The following is a 25,590-nucleotide window of genomic DNA, read 5'->3' on the forward strand; positions in this document are numbered from 1 at the left end:
GCACCCACACCGGGGACTGGCACTGCCACATGGGACCACTCCTATGCACTTTGGGTTTGCTGACGCTGGTTATTCCATTCCAGCTCCCAGGTTGGGCTCCAAAAGGAAACCTGCTGGGCAATGGGACACAGAGTGCCCTGCAGCTGCTTGAGAACCAAGAAGCTGTCAGAGCAGACAAGTGCTGGCACGGGGCGAGTCACACGGCATGCAGCACGGAGGGCAGGGACAGAACCCCTCGGCTGCTACAGGGGGATCTGACTCGGCAAGGAGAGAGGACCGATTGCTGTCCCTTGTGGAAAACATAGCTGTGCTTCGAGGCAGGGCAGAGGGAGCTGTGCCCACTGCTCACAGCCTAGGGGCCGGGCTGTCACTAACATGACTGTGGACACCAAGCAGACAGGCATAGCACAGGAGAAAGCTCCCCACTTTACACCGAGGTGTAAATCTGCAGCTCCTCATGTTCTGTCAGCTGGATCTTGTGTAACAGACTCATTGGTTCCTGGCTCTGTAGAGGCATTGCTCACCCCTATCAACCTCTGTGAGCACCTGCTATTCTTTTTCTTTGAACAACTCCCCTATTATTTCGGGCTTATTTGCATCTCTTCAACCATCTGACATTTAAAGGTGACATCTAAAGGAGCTGCACACACCAGCAAAGTCAGGGCATGACTCCAACCAGGTGTGGTGTCCCCCAGCAGTAAGCGAACTACAGAATCCCAGAATGGTTTGGATTGGAAGTAACCTTAAAGCCCATCCAATGCCACCCCCTCATGGGCAGGGACCTTCCACTGTCCCAGGGTGCTCCAAGCCCTGTCCAGCCTGACCTTGGACACTTCCAGGGATCCAGGGGAGCCACAACCAGAGGCCATGCTTCTCACCCCTGCCTTTTAAGAGGACACCACAGATCCTGGCAACTCAACCACTTGACTTGGGCATAGGAAAAACTTTTATTTACATGTTAATTTAAAAAATACTTGACAAAAAAGGCATACAGTATTTTATACTAAAAGAATAAAGATTTTTATTAAGCACTGTAAGTTGCATTCAATAGCCTTCAAAGACACCACACCACAATCCATCTACAACCAGCCAAACCCAACAGTAGTTCATTCTTGCACAATCCATGAGTTGGGGCAGAACTCCCTTCAACTTACATTAAGATACCTACTTAGCTCTGGCGGGCAGGGAATGGGGAATTACACCTCATTTCTGATCACTAATGTGTGATGAAGAGCATCAGGAGAATTATATGAAAACGAATATAAAGAAATGATTCTGATTTTGAAGTACATTAAGTTTGGAAACACTAACAAAAACATCAAAATGATACAGGTATATTTGCTTATACTAAATTCTTGATGGGAAAGTTCTCAAGAACAAGCCATTTGTTTCCTGCTACAGAAGGGGGGTACTTTTTTTTGAAGATCAAAGCGTTTTTTTTTTGTTTTTCACAGAATTTCATATTTGCTAATATGAAGGCATAAAACAGCAACAGAGAACAATAATGCATACAGCAATGAGTACACCAGGGTAACGTTGATATTCAAAACGGCTAGATAATTTTTTTTAAAGTTTTAGAATAAATGCAACAGAGGTCAATAATCACAAAATTTTAAGGTTAGAGCAAGATCAGTCAATGACTAAACATAGTTAACATCTTTTATAGGACTATTACTGATTATTAGCTTTTTTTTGTTTTGCAAATGGGCACAGTACTTGTAAGAATGGAAGAAAGAGGACAATAACATGCATAATATTAACTACACACTTTAAAAATCATGAACCATGCAGAAGTTTAGCTCAAATAGTAGTACTAATGGTCTACGTCTGATTCAAAACCACATAGTTCATTGATCACAGATGCATGGTATTAGTCACAAAAAGTTTCCTAACACATTGTGTTTGTTTTGAAAGGTCGTTTGTATCTTCTATGATTTCAAGTTTATCTCCATTTAACTCGCTCATAACATATGTATGATGTCTATTGAACTCAGCAGAACTGCAGTGTTACTGAGAATTGGTAGTTTCGAGTTTGCACATTTTTAACACAAAAGAACCACGGCAACGGTGATGAGATTTCAGAAAGAAAAAACTGTGGTTGTGCCTTTTTCCCCCCATAATCATGAAATCAAAGCCTTAAAGAAAGCTTTATTGTGACACAGTAATGCAAAATCAAATATAATGGCATACATATGGTGCCAAGTACTAAAAATTATAGTTTTACGCTATATATACTTAAAGACTGCCAAAATTTGTTTTCTTTATATTTCAAAAAACAAAACTACAAGCTTTTGTCATAACCAGTTTAAACTTTATGTATACTTCATTTTAAGTGCGGGAGTCAAATGCTCTTCATTCTTTTTTTTTTTTTTTTTTTTTTTTGTTTTATTGTAGCATTTTGACTACAACTGGTTAAAACTAAAAAAATGTGTTGTTTAAATCTCTGACATCAAAGAGGGATCCGAATTTCCAAAGTCCTCATTTTTCTCTTACGGAAAGGAAAAAATGTACGTAACTGTAGGCTCTCTTTCTTTCCAGATATTCCTAATCCTGACCCTTCCCAACATCCTTCACCCTCTATAAAAAATAAGTTTACTCTTCTTTTTTTAAGACAGTGGCCTCAAGAGCATCATCTTTATGGCAAACACTGTCTGCATTTAGTGCATTTAAGTGAGGATTCGTATTGCACATTTTAGAGTCATTACTCAAGGCACTTTCAGACTGATTGGAAGCCCTGATGTCTCCTGTATTCCCATTCATCTGGGAAGCTGGTTTTTCCTCAGTCACAACTCCATTTTCAGCCAGGGATCCATCTGAAGACACAAGTGAGGATTTAGATTCCTCGGATTTTGACTTAAGTTCTTTGGCTACTTCTTCTGCTGAAGCAGCGTAAGGAGGTTTGCCCTAGTTGTTAAAAAAAGAAGAGAATTACTGAAGAACCAGTGCTAAAAATGTATATAAATGTACAGTCTGATATAAGGACACTACAACAGGCAGCATGCAGGGCACAGGGTTGTGAGTGAACACCAAATATTAGGCATTGCTGAAAGAAGTGGCCCACAAAATACATGGAGAGGATTTTCGGTGTTCCCAGAGCCTTCTGATGCCCTTGGGGCAATGCTTTAGTTTTAACTTTGCTGTTGCTCTCCTTTCACAACATGAGAGCTACATAAATGTCTGAAACACTGAAACTGAGAATCAATGTACAGCTGCACTTTGCTCCTTGGTTCATATGTGCTGTAATTCAGTAGCAGGATTCCATGTTACTCAAATAAAACACGACTGTTTCCAGCCAACATTTGGAGGACTGCAGAGGCACCATGCACTATTACCTGCACCAAACTATATGCTTCCAAGATTAGGAAAGACTTTCATAAAAAAGCATATACTAAAATTGTACAAGAATGAAGTATAGCCATAAAAACCAGACTGATGCAGCATACAATTAGTTTTTAAGTATTTATAATAAATCTTAGTGTTCCAGAAACATAATACGCTTTAAACAAACCAAAATAAGCAGGTTAGGCTGCTAAGAAGCAGCACGCTGGTCTGTCACACTCTTCACAAAGTCAAGTGCTAAGAAATGGCTTAAGACAGCAGCAAACAGCTCTGCAGTATAAAAACCTCCACTGTTGCCTACTAGAACACCTGCAGCAAGCTGCTGAAGGATTTTACAGAAGGACTTTGCAGGTGGGTCAGAACTGCTGTTCTCTAGCATTCTCATTATCCAGATAATCACAATTCTCAGTGCCATTGCACAGCTATGGGACTACACAAAGTACACTGATCACTGTCATTGTGCCTCTTTACAGACATCCTTAAGTTCAGCTTTCAAGACATGCTTTAGTTTCTTTCCAGAACAAGAGTGAAAAGTCTCATCTTGGGATAAAACAGAGCAGTCTGGTGTGTTGGATAAATCCAAAGAGCTCATTTTGGTCAGATTCCCAAGCTGAGGGGAGGAAGTGCCTCGGGCTGAGCCTGGCCCTGCACAGGCACTGCCTCAGTGAGGCAGAGGGGCCACTGGCACCTCCCAGCCTCATCGGCCCTCACAGCCCACTGTATGGGAACTTTCCCAAGTTCTCCCTGCCATGTGCATTTTAAATAATCCTTTTTCTCTTCCTGTAGAAGGAACATCCTATATGGCCTTGATGACCACAAAATGCAATCAGCTCAGGTCCATAGAAAATGCCATTTATCTTCTCCAGGCACAATTTTACACATAGGTCATTTACCATCCAAATTACATATCATTAATAAAAATGCAAATACCCAAACTTGATGGCACTTGTCAAGACACCTGCAGCTACTACCTGAACTACACTCCCATATGTACCCCTACAGTAAGCCTGGAGTATTTGGGAGCTCGTTTTCAGGATTTCCTTTATTTCAAAGCTTAAGGTACTCAGAAATTAGATGCCCTATTATTAACACAATGGTTTCTCTTCTACTTAAAAATGTGAAGTTTCAGATCCACAGATACACTATATGTCTACTATTTGTAGACATATAGTCTGCATACACAGCAATTTAACAAGAAAGAGAAGTATTTGAATTTTTACACCTGTAAAACAGTAAGTTTTACTGGAAGTTAATAGTTGCTTTATTATCTACTGGAGAACATTTTTTTACTGTCTGACACCTGAAAACACCCCCCTACTCTCAGGTCTCTCTGACAAATGGCATATCCATATGACATATTTATTGTGGAAGTTTTTTCAACTATTTACTACTCATTCATCCAAACTGCACAGCAGCCAGAACCATAGAAAAGGGAGGAAAATAAGAACTCTGAAAGCAACTGGCATCTCATACACATCAGCTGTGTGCCTCAGCTATATTTGAAGGATCCATGGAACAGACAGAAGTCATGATCCATGGACGCTCTGCAGGGTGTCACCAGGAAGGAACCTGCATACTCAGGGGGAAAGGTTGCTCTGCTATTCCCAAGAAGTTTAGAGTAACCTCTTACATCTGGAGCAGGGCAGCAGCAAAGATCCTTCACTGCTACAAACTTTCCTTCATGAGGCTGGACTGTGGTCCCAGAAAAGAAACTGGGGAAGAGTGGGGCAGGAACAGAACTGCTAATTTGTTTCAGCTTTGTATTTCTCCCATTTTCTATATTTTCTTCTACTCCCGTGGCTGGTTAGAGCTGTGTAGGCACAGGATTCATGTCAAAATACATTCTTCCACATCTGTCTTTAGAAGCAAAGTTTGCTTTAAGTGAGCTGTGACACCAGCCTGTCCTGTCACCGCTGTGCAGCTCACAGCTTCCACAGGTCGCCAGAAACACTTGCAGCTGTTAAAGTGGTGCTGGTCTGGAGTCCACCCCAGCCCAGCCCGTCACAGAGCGTGCTGCAGTCAGGCACGTGGCTTCATTACCTGAATTGCTCCCTGGCTTTTATAACCTCGCCCATAGTACCTTCCACCTCTTCCAAAAGTTCTTATCACCGGAGTGGAGATAACTCCTCTAGGTCGCCTGCAGGGGTGGGGCAAAGGGAGAAAATAAAACACTGATCAGTTTTGTTTACAACTGCTTTACATTTAGTTTTGTCAGACTATTATTTCCCTAGCTTTACTGTCTAGTGCCTATCATCAACATATCTTGAAAGAGGAAAGATACCTAAGACTGAATTGCAGGGTTCTGCTGCTTGCAATTGTATCAAACCCGAGAAACCTTTCATGTCCAGAGCAATAAAATCTCTTTCTAGATTTCCATGCAAAAGAAACAATAAATTACATTTTCAAGCTTTGCAGAAGCATTTTCCAAGTATCAAATTATCCTCATGGCATTTTAAAACCAGAGCTCAAAATACTTTCACCTTACAAGAATAGCAATTTGAGCCACATAGAAAGCCATTTCCCCCATTAAGTAACAGTTCCCAATGTAAACACATGAGACAGGCTCTGATAAAAGAAAGTGAGGCAGAATTAAAAAGTCGTGTAGGCACAAAATTATCTAAGAAACGGAGGGAATAAAGGAGTTTCACCTTTATCTGGCATGTGGCAGTTGGTAAGCTGGGATGTTTTCCAATGGAGACTCCCAACTTAGACACATTAGGTGGTGGTTTATGGTGTGATTCAGTACAGATTACATTAGATGAAACCAAATTCTCTCACCTTGGTCTCAAAGTTGTGCCAGGGGAGGTGGTTTAGATTAGATATATTTGGAAAAATTTGTTCACAGAAAGGCCTGCTACAGGCTGCCGAGGGCAGTGATGGGGTTTAGAAGCAACAGCAGAGAATGAAGAGAGAGGAGCTGTGGTTTGCATGTGAGTCCCTCTCACTGTGTTCCCTCCTTGCCAATCTCACTGGCTCTCTTTTTACAAGGTCAAAGTGTGTCCTTCAAGAAGCTGAGAAAACTTTTCCCCCTCAGAAAATCATACTAAATACACTGATAGATTGAGGCTAATACGAAGCAGCTGGTATAATTTTACACAATAAGAACAGCATCTGAGCTCAGTGTTGCAGAGACGTAAGGTAATGGGGTGAACAAGCCTTACTCAATCCCCTCTGCTGAAAGAGATAAAAATGGAATACAAGTGTGCAAAACTGGGCCATGAAGTAAGACAATCTGCTGTGGTATTTCCTAGTTGTGACCTTTGGTAGGAAATAACCTCTACCAACATGAACCTGTTGTTAAAGCACTGGAGATCAGGGAAAGATTCTATCCCCAGAGGTGCTGGCACTGCCCAGGCCCCAGGGAATGGGCACGGCCCCGAGGCTGCCAGAGCTCCAGAAGCCTTTGGACAGCACTGCCAGGGATGGACAGGGTGGGATTGTTGCTGTGCAGGACCAAGGGCTGGACTGCATGATCCTTTAGGATCCTTTCTAGCCCAAAATATTCTATGGTTCTGTGATTCTGTCTTTAGGCAGAACCTTAGACACAAATTTCCCCTTAACTCATGTTTTCCTATTGGTTCCACTTTATCAACTGATCCAACAAACAGGTAAGCTTCCTGCAGTCATTTTCCCTCTGGCCTATTCTAGTAACTCTACATGTGACCAATGTCTTATCAGTGCTGATCTGATGGAAACAGGAAGATTTGGCATTGATAGTTTTCCTGTCTCTTTGGAGTGACAATCTGCACCAAACATTACTGCCTTAAGACAGTACCTCCAACAAAAAGAAACTTCAAGCATTTTATCTCAAATTGAAATCTACTACTGAAAAATCATATTTCTCTGTCATAAAGGTAGTGGCAGGAGCAGCAACACCCTTTCAGTGATCTGTTCACTTCCCAGATAAGGAGAGTTCTCGGTTCCCAGCTACTGACATACTGCATGAATTCAGGTATTTCCCTCTTCAGGAGATGGAGGAACTGCTGTCTTGTGTGGATATAAGCGAGCTCTGAGCCCTAGGCTGCCCACAGACCTTGCTCAGGGTGCTTTGGCAGACACGGGCTTTGTCAGGACACCAGCCATCACCAGCAACACCTCCCCACACAGACTGCAGATCACTGGGAGAAGCAATCAGCTTCTGTTCATGTATCCTCATGAAAAACAGAACTGATGATCATCCAAGAACCTCATTTCAATGGTGAAAAAGGTTATTTTGTCCCCTGGTACTCAAGCAAACCTCATGCCTCCCCATCTTTGCTCACTCCCACTCTCTCTAGATGCTGCTCTGGATTAGTGCAGGGCTCCCAAAAGCCCCCCACACATACCTGACAGCTGTCTGAAACAGCTAAAACAACACTCAATACTTCTGTTTTGGCAGCTGGATCTCATTCTTGAAACCTGGGCAGTCCTAGCTAAACGGGGTCACCTCAAAGGGTCAGTTCTGCAGACACTGAACTGGTTCACATTTGTTCCCACTGCTCCTGCTTCTCCCTGGCCCTATAGCAGCTCCTATTCTCCCAGGGCTTCAGATTAACCCAGCTTCTCAATCAGCCCAACACGACAGGCATTCCAACAGCTCTGTCGACTCCAGCATGAAGTTTCATAGTGCACACTGGAGTAAATTAACAGAGAGATGAAATTCATGCAGTGCAGTCTTTCACACTGCTGCTCCCCAGCTCAAGGCGGCAATAAATCCATCAGCTTTGCTCCACTCCTAATACAGACAGACATCATACATAAATCATAGTACTTTAGGATTGTCTCCTGTAATAGACACAACCTTAATGAAAGATAAAGAGAGTTCTGTAAGGCACAGAACCAGCAAGCCTATGGAAAAAATACAATCTTAAAAGTAACAAACTATATATTTTTGCAATAAAGTACTTGGTTTTCAGACATGTTGTGCACCTATAACTTCAGCTGCAGTGAAATGAAGAGCTGAAGAAACTAATATTCTTTTAAGCACACTTCCATCATGACTGTAACAGAGAACTATTAAACTCAGAAATTAAACTCAGAAAACTATTAAATCCAGCCCTTCAGGTGTTTTCTGCTTCACAGGATTACATAATGTAGTTATTAAAACTGTTATCATGCTTCTTAATGAATGTCCTTTCATAAAAAATAAAGGAATTTAATGTAATGTATTTACTGGTTTAATGGAAAAGTCCGAAAGCCATCTCCTCATGCAAAAGCAACCTCTGTGTGTGTATATATATCTATATATATTTCAGACTGAGTATTAATTTTATTTGCACATAAAAATGCTTATACCTATACAAATGACTGATGAAAAGCATCCTAAAAGGAATGCAAATGTTTTTCTTGAATATTCAGTGGGTATAATTGACCCTACACATCCTAAAGAGTGTCATACGCAATCTCTACTGCTTCCAACTTCTCCCCATTTTCCTTGCTTCCCCAGTCATTAAATCCCATGTGAGAAGCACATTCCCAGGCTGGCACTTACCCTCTGGCTGGTCCTCCCACGGACACCACCTGCAGAGGAAATGGCCCTCTCCCCCCTCGTCCACGTCTGCTTCCAGCCCAATGGCCGACTACAGTGCCGGCAATTTCAAGTTTCCCTCCCTGAGAAGGAATAGGTTGGACTCCTGCACATAAAAGCAAAACCAAACTTTGATCTTCACAATAATCACAGTAAAGCTCCAAATGAGTGGAAAGCTGTTTTGTCCAGATTTCACCACATAACCCATTTCCTCTAGGGATACTGTGAGATCATTGCTCATTTTGCAGTATTCCAGATGTGTTAGAACTCCAAGAGCCTGTTTCCCCCCACCCCTTTTTAAAAATATATATGAATTCTGAAAAGAAAAATTATCTGACATGAATGCTTTAGTTTCAGTAATTAAAAATGTACTTGAGATAGGCCTCAAGAAACCAAGGGGAATTTTACAAGCTGGCTGAAGACTGTTTTTTTTTCCTGCATTTTCGAAGAAGAAGGAATTCTTGCAAGTTCAAGGCACTTTTTAGCCAATGGCAAGTATCAGCACAGATCATATAGATTATGTTGGCAATAAAGAACTTACTAGACTGGATAAGCTCTACTAACACTAAGTTGCTATAAAAATGTAGCATTCAAACAGATCTAGTTTAAAAGGTGTATTTATCATTCCCCCTCAAAGAAGGCAGCTAAAGTTACAGTTGTCTAAGATGCAACTGCAACTTTTGTTGAAGTTGCTCACATCTTTATACTTAATCAGCTCTGGGGCATAACATATATTTCAAGAAAGCCAGGTATGTGAACTGAGCAAGATGTTACTGGTAAGACCATCAGCACCAAAAGGGTTACAAACCACAGCATTTACACAGCCATAATTAGTCTCCAAATGTTATAGGCTGGGAACTACACTACTGATTGCATCCAGAAGGTTCCTACTTCCCTGTGCAAGTCCTTCAACTCCAAATACATATGTTTTGCACGACCAAAGTTATCTACACATGAAGCACTAGAGGTATGTTTGCTCTTATGATAAAAGCTCAGAGGCCAGAAAGAACACCTAAATATGCGGGAAAAATTTACCCTCAACAGGTTTCCATTATCTCACATCATACAGGAAGTGAGCAATGGGTACATAGTAGGGAAGTAAATCCCACTCCTGTGTCCACACCAGCACTGATGCCAGCAGAGAAGGGCCCAGCAGTAATACCAAAGTCAGTCATTTCTACGTTGGTCTCTGCAAAAAGCTCAAACGTCCCCAGATTTTGTAAACTCCCTGTTAATATAGAGGCCAGTGGGTTACAGATGCCCTCTTCACCAGTGAGAGCACAGGAGACAGGCTGCCCACTGGGTTTTGGCCTCTCCTGTGTTTGGAGAAGGTTTCTGGCATGAGGAGGGCTGGCGCTGGGGGCTTGCGGCAGGGATGGGAGCAGAGCAGACAGCAGCTGGGCAGGCTCTAGAGAGGGAAGCTGAGACAGTTAAGGAGACAGGGAGTCAGTAGGAAAGCCTCAGATCAACCCGTACAGTGGAGGAAGCCGTTGCCAGAAGCTCTAAGAAAAGGGGTTTGGGTATAATTACCGCCCTGAAACTTGCTAGTCCTGTTGCTGTCATTGCCAGAGAAGGCTCCGGAGTGTCCTGCCGCTGCCGCCACCCGGAAGGCCCGGTAAGTGCCTGTGGCTACTGTTTCCCCATAAGGGCCTCCGAAGCCATAGACTCCTGTTAGACCCAGGGTAAAGAAAGACAGGGGAAAAGCTGTGAGGGGGCCAAGCAACCAGGAAGGCCCCAGCAGAGAGGTTGCTGCCTCCTTTCCTTCCACCCTTCCAGAGCCAGGCGGGAGGGCCGTGCTCCCGTGGGCCAGGCTCCTGTAGGCAATGCTGCAGCACTGCTGAGGGAGCCCTGGACAAAGGTGTCCTGCTGTCTCAGCCAGGCAGGGAGCCTCTGATCCGAAGGGCAGGCCTTGGGGCTTGGAAAGGGATCCCAACTTCTATGGCATTGCAAAGGCTTGTGACAATTTTTCTGGCAGTGAGTATTGGTAGCTACAGTCATGGCAGCCCTGAAATGCCTGTGGCCGGTATCTATACACCTCTGGGCCTTGGTACAGAGAGATTTTGAGGAAGGGAGCAATTCTAGGAACAGCCTGGAATGGTTATGTCAGTATTTACACTTGAGGGTGCCAATGGTTATATGACTGCAGCAAAACACAGAAGAGTGGGGAGGAGAAAAGGTTGTCTTCAGCCCTGACAGTTAAACTGTGTCTGGTAATTTATAAATGTTTTGAACCAATTTACTGTGCAAATCAAAGCTTTTTCATACGGTCCAGTGTTAATCCATTCCTCTTTTTTCTAGTTCTACAACAACAGTAAAAATATTTTGATCTGGCGTAGTTACTAAAACCCTGATGAAAATACGCAGCAATACAGCACATTCCATACCACTGGGCTTATAAAAGTAACCCCAAAATACAGTGACTAGCACATGCCAACACAAGCTGACCACTTGCTTTTCTGTATTTTCCCTATGCAATTGACCAGAGTTGGTAGTTTTGGGAATGTGTGAGGTAAGGTAATGTGTGGCACCGCTGTCCCATCACTTACCAGCGAAGCCTCTCCCCCTGCCCTGAGGTGGTGGGACTGGCCCAAAGTGTCGAGGATACATAGAAGCTGGATAGAAAGGCATGGCAGGTGGAGGTGGGAAAGGGAGAGGATGGTTCTGCCTGGAGAAATTTAATCCTTCTAGGATGCTCTGACGCATCTTTTCAACCTTGGCTGCCTGCTCAGCCTAGGAATAAAGAGAAGGTCACTGAGGAACATTAAAACTCTCATTTCAATTGCATGAAGCTACATTTACGCAGCAAATTCAAAGAAAACCCCAAAATAATAGAGAAGTAGAGACAGAATCATCATCCTAAACCTGGACTGCAATCCAGAGTCTGTGCATACAGGCTGCCTGGAGGGTTATAACCCTGAGAAGGGACCAGAGTCACCATCAGTAGCAAAGCTAGGATCAGCTTTCCTCAAGTCACAAAAAAGAAGGGATACTATTTCATATCTTTCAAAAAGTTAAAACCAAAAAATTTGGGTTATTCAGTAAATTCTTTTATCAGTTTCCTGGTTTTCCAGGTGGATAGTAACTTTGCATGATTTGGATAACACAAAAAAGGCCTTCATTCATATTTTAAGATAATTGTAAGAAGCGTGAAAAGATTTTGAGCTGAGGACCCCAAGAATGACTTCACAATCTGTCAAATCAGTTAGAAAATACCAGTTTTCTTTCACTATAAACCCAGTGTAGCTTAGTCCTTTGGACAGTCTGACACAAAAAGGTGGGACTTGAACAAATGAGCAGTTTCCAACAGAGTTTCCAACTCATCATATCAGTGTTTCCGTTTCCAGAGAGAAAAAAAAAAATCAAATTCAACTTGATGCCTCTTCTTCCAAATTGACCCAAATGCCACCCTACTTATCAAGAAATAAGGAAATAAACAGCAAAAGCTACCCATTAGCCATTCCCCTCATATATGCCTTTAAACAAAGAGGTGAAACGTGGTGAATGACAACCCACACCATGGAACCCTTGTGGACACATGGGATACTCCATCACCCGGCACAACTACACACCTGACCATCACAGAGGTCGATGAGCGGAACTTTCTCCCGGCTTGCTTTGATGAGCTTGGTCTGGAATAATTTCCCATCAAAATACATCCAGGGACAGCAGTGCTCCCATGGAATCGGCTGTCCGCAGGCGTCATTGGCAAAAAGAGCCATGTCCACACCACTCATAAAGAGAGCAGACAGCTGGATTCCGCGGGGATCCAGGTTCTCAATCTGTTCAAAACCAGAGTAAATATGTAAGATTGCAATGAGATGTAATTCAAACTTATTCCAATAGTTACATTATTTTCAAAACTCTTGCAAACAGAGGGATTTTAAAAGGTCATCCAGACTTTCAGAGGTTTGAGCAGAAGAATGCCCCAGAACCTCATATTTGTGCATCTTCAGAAAAGCTGTTGTCCCATCCACCTGCTCTGGAGACCAGAGATAAACACAAACCCCTATTTTCTCAACACGAAGTGCAAGAAGATATTTCTAAAGACACTTACAGGAAATAAGCACTAGAAAACTTCATTCAAAATTTTATTCCAAATAATTAAGTGCTTCTGAGATGTGTGGCAGAACATCTCAGGAATGAGCTCAATGCAAAATTCCATTTTTGTTCCTATGTAACACATATCTTTCTCAACTCCTTTATAATGGATTTTCTATTAGTTTGATTCAAGATTTTGCTTTAAGAACACATCTCTTAATAACAAAGTAGTGTGTATGCATATAATAGCTTTATTTAGGATGTAGGATACGGACACTAAGGTAGAATTAAACAGTGAATAATAAATAGATACTGGTCAAAGCAAAAAGGATTTGCTTGCAGCAAGTGTATTTTTAGCTCTGGCATAAGAAAATATTACTACTGGTATTCTCTGAAATACTTCTCAAAATATCAGCCTTTGCTTGGGAACATTTTCAAGACCTTGGTATTAAATTTTAAAATTAAACTCCATTACCACCTTCCTTAGGCATAAGCAACCTTTAAGAGCCCAAAGACTCTCCCACTCATTTTGCAGATAACACGGCTGGGTTCAATCAAATTCAGCTGCTCTTTCTGTCTGATTTCACAAGCTGCTTCCTATGAAGACAGTAACAACCCTGAAGGAATTACTGCATCTTCCAGCTAACCAACATACCTTATGGAGTAATCCACATTACTTTATGTATGATTGAAAAAGAAAAAAAAATTACTATTAAACCAAAATATTATCTGCTATCAGTGGCCTTTTGTTCTGTGTTGGAATGGAAAGAGTATTTTCTCTGGGAATTTCTTTCTTAGGTCTCTAAGAACGGTGATTTTTACAGCGGAGTTTCTTCCTCTTTGCATCAGATCTTAAGACAGAAGTGAGACTTTGATAACTCTGTAAGAGATACCTTTGCCAAAATCTCTACCCCTAGATGTCATTTAGACTGTGGGCTCAACATCCCTGGAAGTGTCCCAGCACAGCTTGGCTGGGGCTTGGAGCAACTTGGGATAGTGGAAAGTGTCCCTGCCCACGTCAGGGAGTGGAACGAGATAGGCTTTAAAGTCCCTTCCAGCCCAACCCACCCTGTGATTTTGATTTACTGTGTTGTGTTTGGAAAATGAACATTACAGACTATTGCAGCCATCTCTGCAACATTTTAAGCCACTATGACTAATATTTTAGAATGTATAGGCTTTTAGTGAGCCACAGTCACTAGTTAATTCCTGGATCAGCTGGAAACAAATCTCTTAAATTATATGAGTCCTAGTTAAGAGTTACCTTGAGTTCCTGAAGCTGGTCAGGTTCATACAGCTTTGGAGACAATGCTTGGGCAAGGAAAGCATCAAGTTCCTGGCGACGCAGAATGCGCACCCCCGGCCACTGTACCATATACCTGTGAGGGAAGCACAGCCTCAGTCAGTGGCTTCTTAATGGCTAAATCAGAAATCACCAAGGTAGATATGGGACATGTGACAGGAGAGAAACATGCTCTGCTATTGAAAAGAGGAGCTTTAAGATACCACTTTTTTTTGCATACCAAGTAGCCTGTAAGGAGAAACAGTGTTTTAGTGCTCGAAAGGCAAGATGAAGTTCAATAGACAAATCTACATTTATCATTCTCAAAAATTACATTAAATCAAATTTAATTTCAATTAAATTTCACCATGTTTAAGATGCTAACCATGGATTCTGAAAGAATTATAAGCTAGTTGTCTTAAATAATTACCCCAAATGTAAGCATCTCCCAGTTCCTCTGCCCATTTTCAATGTGAAAATAAAACAGTACAGGATTTTGGAACTTGTGACTTTTTCTCTGGAAATCTGGAAGCTTCACACACAGAATGCTCTGAGGCCGCGAAAGTTGTTTTTTTTACTGAGGTGAAGTCTTGAGTACACTAAGGTAAAACTAATTCAAATGATACAACTTCTTTGCAACAAGATTTTTTTGTCTTCCCTTTAGAGACTGAAAAAGAACTACACTCATGCTTTTCTACAACTAAACCCCCTTCTCCTCATGAGGTTGCAAATATGAATTAACACTTCCATCCCAGAGTAAAGCCTTTCCTCGGTTCTGATGTCCCTGGAGGTGACACTAACCTCAGCACACAGCAGAGCACCATAAGATGAGTGGGCACATTAGTTGGGTTGAGCATTGCTGGTGTGTCTGATCGCATACAGGCCAGGAATGCTCTCATCCGTCGGTTCTTGTCTTCCACAGCTTTGCCAAGCCACAGCTTCTTCAGGTTTGGGCAGGTCCACTCCCTAAAGGCGAGGGCTTCCACCAGCTCAGGGGTCTGAGGAGATTTGCCTTTGTAAGCAGCCCATTCCTTAATTATCACCGGTGAAACTGCAGAATGGCAACAGCAGAAAGAAATCAGCCTGACTTAGTATTTCATATTCCACCATTTATTTCAAACTTCACATGCAAGAGATTTTAATTCAAAAAGCATCACTTTGAGACAGCAATAGGGTGTTGGATTACACTGCCCATGAAATTCAAACCCTGCATGGAGTATCTTTTAATTGTGATCACTTAAAAATTACAAATAAGATGTATACAGACATGCAGACACTAGGAACATCATGCTAATATTTTCAAATGAATATACAACATAGAGGAAATACACATATTTTTCTAAAACAAACAGCACAAATTCCCCTGGAAGTGTTCAGTGCCAGGGTGGATAGGGCTTGAAGAAACCTGGTCTACTGGAATGTGTTCCTGCCCATGGCAGAGGATTGGAAATAACAGTGTTTAAGGTCCCTTCCAATCTAAACCACTTTGTGATTTTAACTTTAAAATGCAATTTTCCCCTTAAATATGTCATATATGTATGTGATCATACTGTCAGATTTGACAATACTTGTGTATTATCAGAAACCTGCAGCAATAAATAAAAATAGTACATAAACACAAACATATTCCATAGATGGTCTTTTAAGAGCAATACGATCTTAGTCATTTGAATAATATTTAAACCTGGTATTATTATACTTGTCTGTATCTGGTCAGCTACTGCAAGGGAATGAGATCTCAAATACAGGCAAGTATGGAGTTCTCCCTAAAAATTTTACAAAACATTATATTAAGCCTTCCCATTTATTGCACTGTTTTCTATGAAGAGGTTAGTGGTTTTGCGCCTTATCTCCCATTCATCCCCATCAGCACAAAGACAGTTCACTCTACATTGCTGCTATATCATCTTCATCCTTCTATTTGAAGACAACCAAAACAAAACACAAGTTCAAGTCAAGGCTGAGACATGATACCTTTGGTCTTGGAGCAACCCTGAGCCTGACAGAGTTCACAATGTGTCTGCACCCTTCTAACTCAGCCAGTTATGCAGTGTGGAAAGGTTCAAGGAACTTGTTAGTGCAGGTTCAGGTCACAGCCTGGGGAGATTCCTTGAAGGAGCCCAGACCTGTTCTTTCTGCTGGAAATCCACTGGATACAGCCTGAGGAATACATCCCACTGGTGCCAGCACATGCCTGATGGCTACAAAACAATGGAGCAGCAACCTAATGTGTGATTCTATAGCCAGGGGCAGGCAAACCACAGCAAAGGTGATGGTCAGGACTACAGATAAAAGCTCCAGAACACCCCCCCCAAAAAAAAAAAAAGCTCTCCTGCTTTTCAGGAATAAACCCAGACAAACATTACAGTTATTCTTCACAGAGCTCAGGTTAGTTTTACAAAGATCACATGCAGCATGCAAATAAACACTGATATATTTAGCTGGTCACCTCACTATAAAATCATGTTCTATTTTGGTTGCTCCCAAGTTTATACACCACTACACTCTAAAGATGGGCTCTAACAGCCAGCAGAGCTACCCTGCCCTACTGCACAGCTCATCTCTCTGGGTTTCTCTGCTTGCTTAGGCCTGGAACAGCAAACACAAACAAAAGTATGTCTTTTATGTTTGTTTTCAAACTGTTCTGTAATTGCTTTAGATATCAGAAGCAAAGCTGTACACACCACCAGTGTTTTCCCAATGTTTCTTTCACTTACACTGAATACACTTCTTAAGCTTAGAAGAAGGAAATATCTATGTTTAATATCTATGTTTTCTACCTTATGTTTCACCATTCAAATATGGTTGAAAGCTTTTAATCTGTGGAGAACTTCCATGGCCCTGTGACATGAAGGCCACAGGAAGAATACCTCAGTCTGTTCTTCAGCCACAGGCTACACAGGTCATGCTAGAGATGCACACTGCCTTCTACATTGTGCTAAATACTAATATTACTACTACTAATAATAATATACAAGACCCCTAGAATGGCTGGAGTGGGAACAGATCTTAATGCCCACCTTGTTCCGTCCCCCACTGTGGCAGGACGACTTGTGCCAGGGCCTGACCACTTTCACAAGGAAGAATTTCTTCCCAATATTCCATAATTGCTCTCAGGAAGCAATTGCCCTTGTCCTACCACTCCAGGCTCTTGTCCGAAGTCCATCTGCAGCTCTCTTGGAGTCTTTTAAGGTACCTGAAAGGGTTCTAATTCTTCCTGGAGCCTTGTCTTCTCCAGGTTAAAAGAGTCCTCCCAGAGTGTCTCCACAGCAGAAGTGTTCTAGCCCTCAGAACATCTTCATACCCTTCTCTGGACTTGCTTCTGCAGATCCATGCCCTGTGCTGAGGACCCACAGCTGGGTGCAGGTAACCATGCTTCTTGTGGAAAGGTTTAACAGGAAAGTCAATCTAGTGTGCTGGAATAGAGCTTCCTCTCTGAGTGAAGGGGATGAGGAATTGCAGCTGAATCCATTAACAAGCAACTCTAGCACTGTCCACCTGAAATTAGCATTTAATCCAACAGATGAATCCAGGTCTTGTCCATACCCACTAATTTTTCTAGGGCATTTCTTAAGCCTTTGAAAAAACTCTACTGAGACTGCTGCCAAACTCACTGCATTCTCAGCAGACAGAACCATGTATGGCAGAGGATGTATGGCATTTCCTCACATGATTTCCGCTGAAAAATAAGCAGTGTCTACCCTGAAAACTACATAGACTACAACTACAATCAGCATGTTCAGCCCCATTACCGTGGTGTATATTATACTGTTTTCATACCAAACCTCATCCTACTGCTCATCAGCACGTATGCATACTCACTGAGGCACGCCACAATATATGGACCTCTGCTTTCAACAGTACCCTCACGACATGCTATGGTTAATCCAAGCAAAGAGGGTCTGCATCAACCTGTACAACAGTAACCTGTTTAATGAACACCTGACTGAACAAGGCATTACAGACTCTGAAGGCATCAGTCACAGCAGCCCAGCAGAGCTCTGGTTGCCAAGCACAGCACCAGTGGTTCTGGTCTTATTCATTAACTTTGATTTTTAACCTAAAATCCTTCCTGCCAGCACAGATTGAGCTCAGCACACTTGATTTTGCATGAGGGCTACTGCCCAAGAGACACGGCTTTCCTCTTGGCAGGGCCAGCGCTGGATGAGTAAATCTGCAATGGGAACAGCACGTCACAAGGCTGCTGGGCTTAAAGTAGCAAACCTTGGGATCCAACCAGGAGCTCTGACAGCTTGTGCAAGTGTGCCTTTTGCCACTGAGCAGAAAGAGCAGATGGTTTCACTACACACATGTATTTATCAGGACACAGAAATAACCTAGTTCAGGGCTTAACAAGCAGAGCAAGGGAGACCCTTGGTTTGCACCCCCTGTGAGGGAAGGGCAGCTCAGCAAGCACCATGCCCTTGGCAGCCAAACACAATTAGGCACTCTGTGACCCAATATCTCCTGTCCTCTGGGAGCAGAGATGAGGCCATGTACAGCAAAGGCATCACTTAGCAGACATTGATGACTGAAGAACCCCACTGATTGCTACTTCTGTTGTTTCTTATTGGCTTTTAAACTTCATACAAAAAATAATTATTTAAAAGACAAGAAGTCATCCGTTTCATGAAAGATCCATTATCTTGCCATCCATATATTTAGTAATTATCCCTATGTGTCAGTTTATTATGCATCTTTCCCACCTTCCCATAATCCTCACATACAATATCCTTGCCAATTATTCAGGCACTATTTTTAAGTGTTTGGTTTGTACAACAAAGATGACAGGATTTTAGATATTAATATTCATTACCTCTCTACATAAATCTTAAGGATCATTTCTTCAGAAACTAATTTCTTGATTCTCTTAACATACCTTAATTCCTAGATTTTCTCTTAATTGTCTTCATAACCATATTTTATAATGTATTCATTTTTGAGAGCAGCAAAATAATTTACACACTGGAGGAGAATGAGCATCACCAGTTCATTATAACCTGGGTGCTCAGAAAAGTTAGAGAAGGCTAATCAGTGCTTCAGATGCTGTTCTCTCCTTATATCTCACACAGACTGCCCAAGCCTTGTAAGAGAGCCAACCAAAATAAAGACGCTCCTGCACCAGAGCCCTTTCACACCCCATAGGTGCACAGAAGCCCAAATCCATCTTTACTGGCACTGCCAGCTTTGCAGCGAAGCAAGGAACTTTTGGGCATATGTTCAAATTGGCTGCTGCTTTTTAAGAGCTTGGTCAGTCCTAAGCTAGAAGTAGGTCAGTAGCTGAATGCGTCCTGCAGCAAGATTTGCCAGAGCTCGTGTAACTAAACCAAGTCAGCAGCAGTGTGCTTACCCTCCAGAGGTAAACTCTGGAAAGCAGGATAAATGAAGAGAAAATAGAGATTATATAGGCTTCCCCAGTAGCCTACAGAGAACATTCTAGGTTTACAAGATTAACCTGAAGCAGACCTCCAACACTCAGAATTCTCAGGAGGATAAATGATGACTGCAAATAAAATCACTGTTTTAATCCTGAAATGACCTTGTAACCCAGAATATCACTATGTTGTGTGAGTTTTAAGAAATAAGAAGTTTGTGAGTAGGTGTGCTGAGGTATTATTCAAGCAGGGTAAATACTGATCCCCACAAAGTAACTGGCAAAAATAAACAGCTTTTCAAATATCATTGAGAGATTATCATCTTGACTACAAACATACAAGAACATTCACAATCATAAATGGAAAGAGCATTGGGAATTAATGTAAAGTTTACAATTGATACTTATTTTTATCCTTTTACATATGAAGCTTATGAATGATGATTTCATACATTTTGAATATCTAATTTTTAAATTTACCATAGTGACAGCAGACTCTTACATTTAAATACTTGTGCTGCTGCTGCCATACAATGAGTACTTCAGCATTCCTGTAACCTTTATAAGCTGCTACTGAAAAGTTCAGTCATTTCCTTGTATGCATTCATTATAACAAAAACATTCTAGAATGAGGAATGAAATTACAGTAATTCCTGGAAACTGAAGACTTAAAAAGACAACTTTCAGATTAATGAGAAGATTAACATCCATATCTCTGAACAAGTAAAAGGATCTTTCGACAAGGTTGTTTGCAAAAATCTCATCTGTCCTCACACAGATCTACCTTTGGTTACATTAACACCCTGATTTCTGTGGGGTTTAAACCAAGATTTTATATGCCAATACCTGAAGGACATGTTACTTGCAAATTTTCCTTGCAATTTTACTTGCAAATTCGGGAAGCCAGGGCAAGTTAACCTGTGCACCCCTCATTTTTGAAAAAAAGCAGGCAGATTTATATGTGTATGCAGAGAATAGAAGTTTCCTAAAATCCAGTTCTGCCATACACAAATGGCATCACAAGCTGACATCACTCACTGTAGGTCTGGCAGCAGCTTAAGCAGATCTTCAGAACCAAGCCTCAGAGCTTGCTTAGAAATAGCAACATTTATAGCTCTTAAACTACAATAGGAAATAAAATTTCAAATTTACAACATCTTTTTCTCTTATCCACAGCATCCAATAGGCCTGAAATTCCTCTGGCTTCAGATACCCTGATGGGATCTTAGCAACAATTTCCATTCACATCATGGTACAAGTGGCTCTGAAACCACAGCAAAGGGAAGAGGAATAAAGCATGGGTTCTGCAGTACGTACATTCTGGTGGAAGTCTGTTCTTTCTAAAAGCAAGCCTTTCTGTTTTCTTTCTGCTTTCTGCCAAACTAAACAGGACTCCGTAAACATACTGACGCACTGGCCTATACAGAAGAGCAGCAGGAGGCAAGTCTTTGTTGGCTTCATCTTCTATAGAAACGGCGATTTTGATTTCACCCTTTGGCATGAAAAAAAGCAAAGAAATATGATATGTTACAGTGGACAAGAAGCATTCAGGTATGCATGGCAACCCAATCCAACCCTAATACATGTCAGCTAGTCAAGACAAATGTGATTCAGTAGTAAAGCGGATCTCAGTTCAGGGAAGGATTAGCCCAGCCTGCTTCACTTCCTCCAGGTTCTGTTGCTATCTTCTTTCCCTTCTCCATCACATACATATTTGTCTGGACAAGTGAGGATTAACTAAATATTGCTCTTTTAATACAGGCATTTGGAAAAACAGTATACATGGAAATAGAGCAAAGTGTTTTAGATAGCCAAAGCACATTTGAAGCTCATCTAGATTTCAGGCAGTTATTTTAAAAAGCACTCATGCTGTCCAAAAACACCACTCTGACTTTTTGAAGCAGGATTTGAAACAGCACTGGGGACTCACTGTAAAAAACCATGCATCAGCACACCTGGACAAAAAACACCTAACTGGGAATTACTACAATAAGGCTAGGTTTGGATTACTACAATAAGGCTAGGTTTTAACACGTATGTAGAAATTTAGCATTTCATACCTTTTAAGAAAAATAGCATGAAAGAACCTTCCAGCATTGTCTCTTAGAACAGCAACACTGTTTTCTATAACTGCACATCCAAACATATTAAGATATTCTTGGAAAATGGCTGACTGCACTGCCCCCAAAAAGCAACCTTTATTTTTAACACTGACAAGAAAACACTCCATTGTGCTACTTTCTCTTAAAAAAAAAAAAACCAACCCTATTTAAACTATCCCAGTAATGAATTCTGAAGGTGACACCCTGAAGTGGTTACATTAGGATATTGTCAGGTTTAACTCTGACAACACTACCTTAGGTGTAAGGTTATGTCTCAAAGGTCTCTCTTAACAACAGCAACATAACCTGGAACATGTGTTCCATGCCAGGGTTCAATAGTTCTGCACTAGGGTCACAGAGACCCCCTGAAGCTCCAGGCTGAGCCAGAGGAGCTGGAAAGGGCTGGCAGGAAAGGTCCTGGTGGTGCTGGTGGCAGTGGCTGAACAGGAGCCCAGGTGGGCAAGAAGGACCAGGGCACCTTGGCCTGTTCCAGCCCTGGTGCGGCAGCAGGGCCAGGGCAGTGCCTATCCCCCATGCTGGACATTCTGTGGTCAGTTTTGAGCCCCTCGCAGCAAGAAAGAGCTTGAGAGGCTGGAGCGTGTCCAGAGAAGGGAATGGAGCTGGGGAAGGGGCTGAGAGAGCAGGGGAAGGAGCTCAGTCTGGAGAAAAGGAGGCTTGAGAGGGACCTTCTTGATCTGCACAACTCCTTGACAGGAGAGCAGAGCCAGGGGTGGTCAGGCTCTGCTTCCAGGGAACAAGGAACAGGACAAAGAAAGTGGCTTCAGGTGGCAGTGGTGGAGTCCCCATGAAGGGATTTAAAAGCCACATAGATATGGCACTTGGGGCTATGGTTCAGTGGTGGCCTTGGCAGTGCTGGATTAACAGTTGTACTCAATGATCTTGATGATCTTTTCTAGTCTAAATGATTCTGTGATTAAACATCAAGTAGCATTTAAACATGCTAAGAATATTTTGCTATTTAAAGTGTGAAACAGAACTGGCATCAATAGTCATCACAGACCTTTTGATGCTTCTTCACTTGTCTTTGACAAAAAAGTGTAAGAACACAAGCTGTGGTATTAAACAAACAAATGGGAAATAGGAAATCCAAACCTCAACCTCGATGCAGTAACTTATAGTTTGATGGATTTCAGATCTGCCTGTGGTCCTTATTGTCTTGATGAGGATTTTTAAGGTGAATACAAGTAAACAGGCATGGAGACAGTGCCATTTTGCTAGCTGCTGATACAAAAGGGATTTCTTAAGAGTTGTTTTGTTTCTCTCAGGGCCAGCTATCAGTAATGGGAGGGGGATCAGATTAGGAGAGCAAATCTCAGTACTTTTGAATACTGAAAATAGAGAAGACTTGGCACAGACACCAAAGCACATATGCAGAAATTTTTAGATGGAAATAGACTCTGCATAAACACACACACACACACAGACATATACATCCATGCATAGAGATATATACAAATAACTGCAAATAGTTGGGAAAAAATAATTAATTTTGTAAATAAACACTTTTAATTATAGCCATCTACTGTTTACTGGAACAATGTACCATATCAGTGGTAAGAAAACAGGGGGAAAACTGGCTCAAGCGACTAAAAAGTGACCAGAAGTTAGAGCATTAAAAAGGATATAAAAATCTGATATGCTAGCCAGAAATGCCAGGGCAACTATCTTCACAGAATCATTATCTCACAGGACCTAATTTTAAAATGTCATACCTTGGTTAGGACATGAAAGATGTAAGGATACATTAACCCCTTCTTGTGCCTGTGCTCTGCCACTCGTAATACTTCAGGTGCTACTGGAGGTAATGGAGGGGTGGTAATATCCATGTGGTTTCTGGTGGGCATGGACAACAGGCATGGGATTTGTGGATTACTGGTTTGATTCCCTTTGACATCAGCTGCCTGACTTCCTGAAGAAGCACTAGAGGAACCTTCTGCCTGTAACAGAACATACAAAATAAAATGCTTTGTATGTGTCCAGGAACATACCAAGGAGATCAACCAGGAGAAGCAGAAAACCTCCTTCCTCACCCCTAAAGAAAATAATACATCTTCACGTCACACTGATGCAGTGCGCAGAATACATTATCCAAAGCTGGCTGCAAGGTTTTCATGAAACCTTTAGCCATTGTTTGCTAGTAGAACCAAATTACTAACAAAATAAACTTTTAACTTATTAACAGCAACAGAAATTATTATTTTCTAAAAATTTTAACTACATAATGCAGAAGTGTACTGATGGCCTTTTAATGACCTGTGAATGGACTTTTAACTCAGTATTTCCAAGATATGCCCTACTCAATGTGTTAACTGACAGCCACATAGTCTGTAATTTATCTAGACTTCTATAAACATAGCCCTTCTCAGCTTGCAATTCTACTCAAAACAGGGGAAATCACACAGTTCAATTAAATAACATGTAAAATACATAGTGTCCAAACTCAAAACCTGGTAAACCTGTTGGATTTTTGGCTGTTTGGGTTTGTTTTTTTTTTTTTTTAACATAAAAGCCCTTCGTCTGAGAAGACTGTAAGAGAAAATGCTGAAGTTTTCTGACCGGAAAACTAAAGCGGCCTTCTATTCCAGTTCTAGAAATGCAGTTCATAAACCTATGGGAAAAATATAATGCATAAAAATATACTGTAAACCTCCAAGCCTTTACAAGGATTTTATGCTGATTTCTCAGATACAACAATAAAATTTTTTTGAGCTCATTCCTAAAAATTCTGGTCTTCAAAACCAAAATCTGGTTTTAGATTAAGAGTTCATGTTAAGTTAGCTTCATGCCTATAAATTATTATAGCAATAGTAAAATCTTTTGAGAGCAAAATTTCATCACTTGATGATACATCATGTATGAGTATTTTCACAATACAAGTAAAGAAGTTCACATGTTTCCTAAGACTTGAAAAGCAAGGCTGAAATGGAAAGGGCCAAAGCACGAAATCCCACAGAATATGTAACATAAAAAACAGGCCCAAATAAGCTCAGGGGTTCACCTCAGACCCATGAAAAATACTAATCTGAATGCAAATAACAAAAAATCCAAACACAACTTCCGAAAGTCTTCTACAGGAAGGGGAAGGTAGTAATAACAAGCTCTAGCAAAATATCAAAGGGCAACCTTCTTTTCAGATGATGCTTTAATCACACAATCGAAGAGGATGTTACTGAAAGATTGTGTTTTAGTTGGTAATACAGATTTCATTTGAGTTATAAAAATTAAAATATACAGATGAAATGGTTAAAACCTGTAAACCAGAACATTTCCAAACCAATATGCTTAATAACAAATGTATTTATATCACACCTTTATTAAATCTGTGTTATAGTTATATCAAATATATCTATGTCAGGTTAAAGACTTTCCCTGTCTTCTACTACCCCAACAACTCTTAAGTCAGCAATACTGAACCACAACAAGAAGTTTACTGAGGGCACACAAGGAAGAAGACAAAAACCCTCACATGACAGCAATGCTTTTCCTGACTGCAGTACCCAGGCTCTTCTTGCATCTGCTCCAGCAATATTTCAACACCTAAACTGAGGAAACACCACAGTTTAAGGGTGATTATTTTCTTTAGAAATATGCATCCAGCCAAATGAGAGGAGCTTATCTTTTTAATGTAGAATTCACACTGTGAGATAACTGCAAGGAATTTTGATGTTTAAGTCAAGTGAAAGGAATGTCAAGACTGCTGCTACCTGCCTGACCTATACTGGATTTTCAGCACTTTACTTCAGAAAATCACCTATAGCTCACTCAGTTGAAATCTTCGTAGAATCACGGATTGGAAGGGACCTTTAAGACCATCTTGTTCCACCCCTGCCATGGCCAGGGACACCTTCCACTATCTCAGGTTGCTCTAGGCTCTGTCCAACCTGGCCTTGGACATTTCCAGAGATGGGGCAGCTTCTCTAAGCAATGT

At 41.4% G+C, this 25,590-nt stretch overlaps 1 protein-coding gene across 4 annotated transcripts in view; it reads right to left on the reverse strand.

Moving 5' to 3' along the window:
• Window positions 1-928: 928 nt before the first annotated feature.
• Window positions 929-25,590, reverse strand: part of FAM120A (family with sequence similarity 120 member A) — a 47,892-nt gene continuing 23,230 nt past the window's right edge. For 3 of the 4 annotated variants that reach the window (XM_021539552.3, XM_021539554.4, XM_021539553.3), the window contains exons 9-18: window positions 23,375-23,599; window positions 20,857-21,031; window positions 14,967-15,216; window positions 14,148-14,262; window positions 12,415-12,624; window positions 11,392-11,575; window positions 10,376-10,513; window positions 8,810-8,951; window positions 5,380-5,476; window positions 929-2,904 (exon numbers count right to left, since the gene is read on the reverse strand). In XM_021539552.3, coding sequence (XP_021395227.2) covers window positions 2,593-2,904; window positions 5,380-5,476; window positions 8,810-8,951; window positions 10,376-10,513; window positions 11,392-11,575; window positions 12,415-12,624; window positions 14,148-14,262; window positions 14,967-15,216; window positions 20,857-21,031; window positions 23,375-23,599 — 1,848 coding nt within the window. In that variant the 3' untranslated portion in view covers window positions 929-2,592. The remainder of the gene's footprint in view (window positions 2,905-5,379; window positions 5,477-8,809; window positions 8,952-10,375; window positions 10,514-11,391; window positions 11,576-12,414; window positions 12,625-14,147; window positions 14,263-14,966; window positions 15,217-20,856; window positions 21,032-23,374; window positions 23,600-25,590) is intronic. The other variant, XM_021539555.3, reaches the window with a different exon arrangement.

Source organism: Lonchura striata, chromosome 12 (assembly GCF_050655825.1).
Source record: "Lonchura striata isolate lonStrDom1 chromosome 12, ASM5065582v1, whole genome shotgun sequence".
NCBI lineage: Eukaryota > Metazoa > Chordata > Aves > Passeriformes > Estrildidae > Lonchura > Lonchura striata.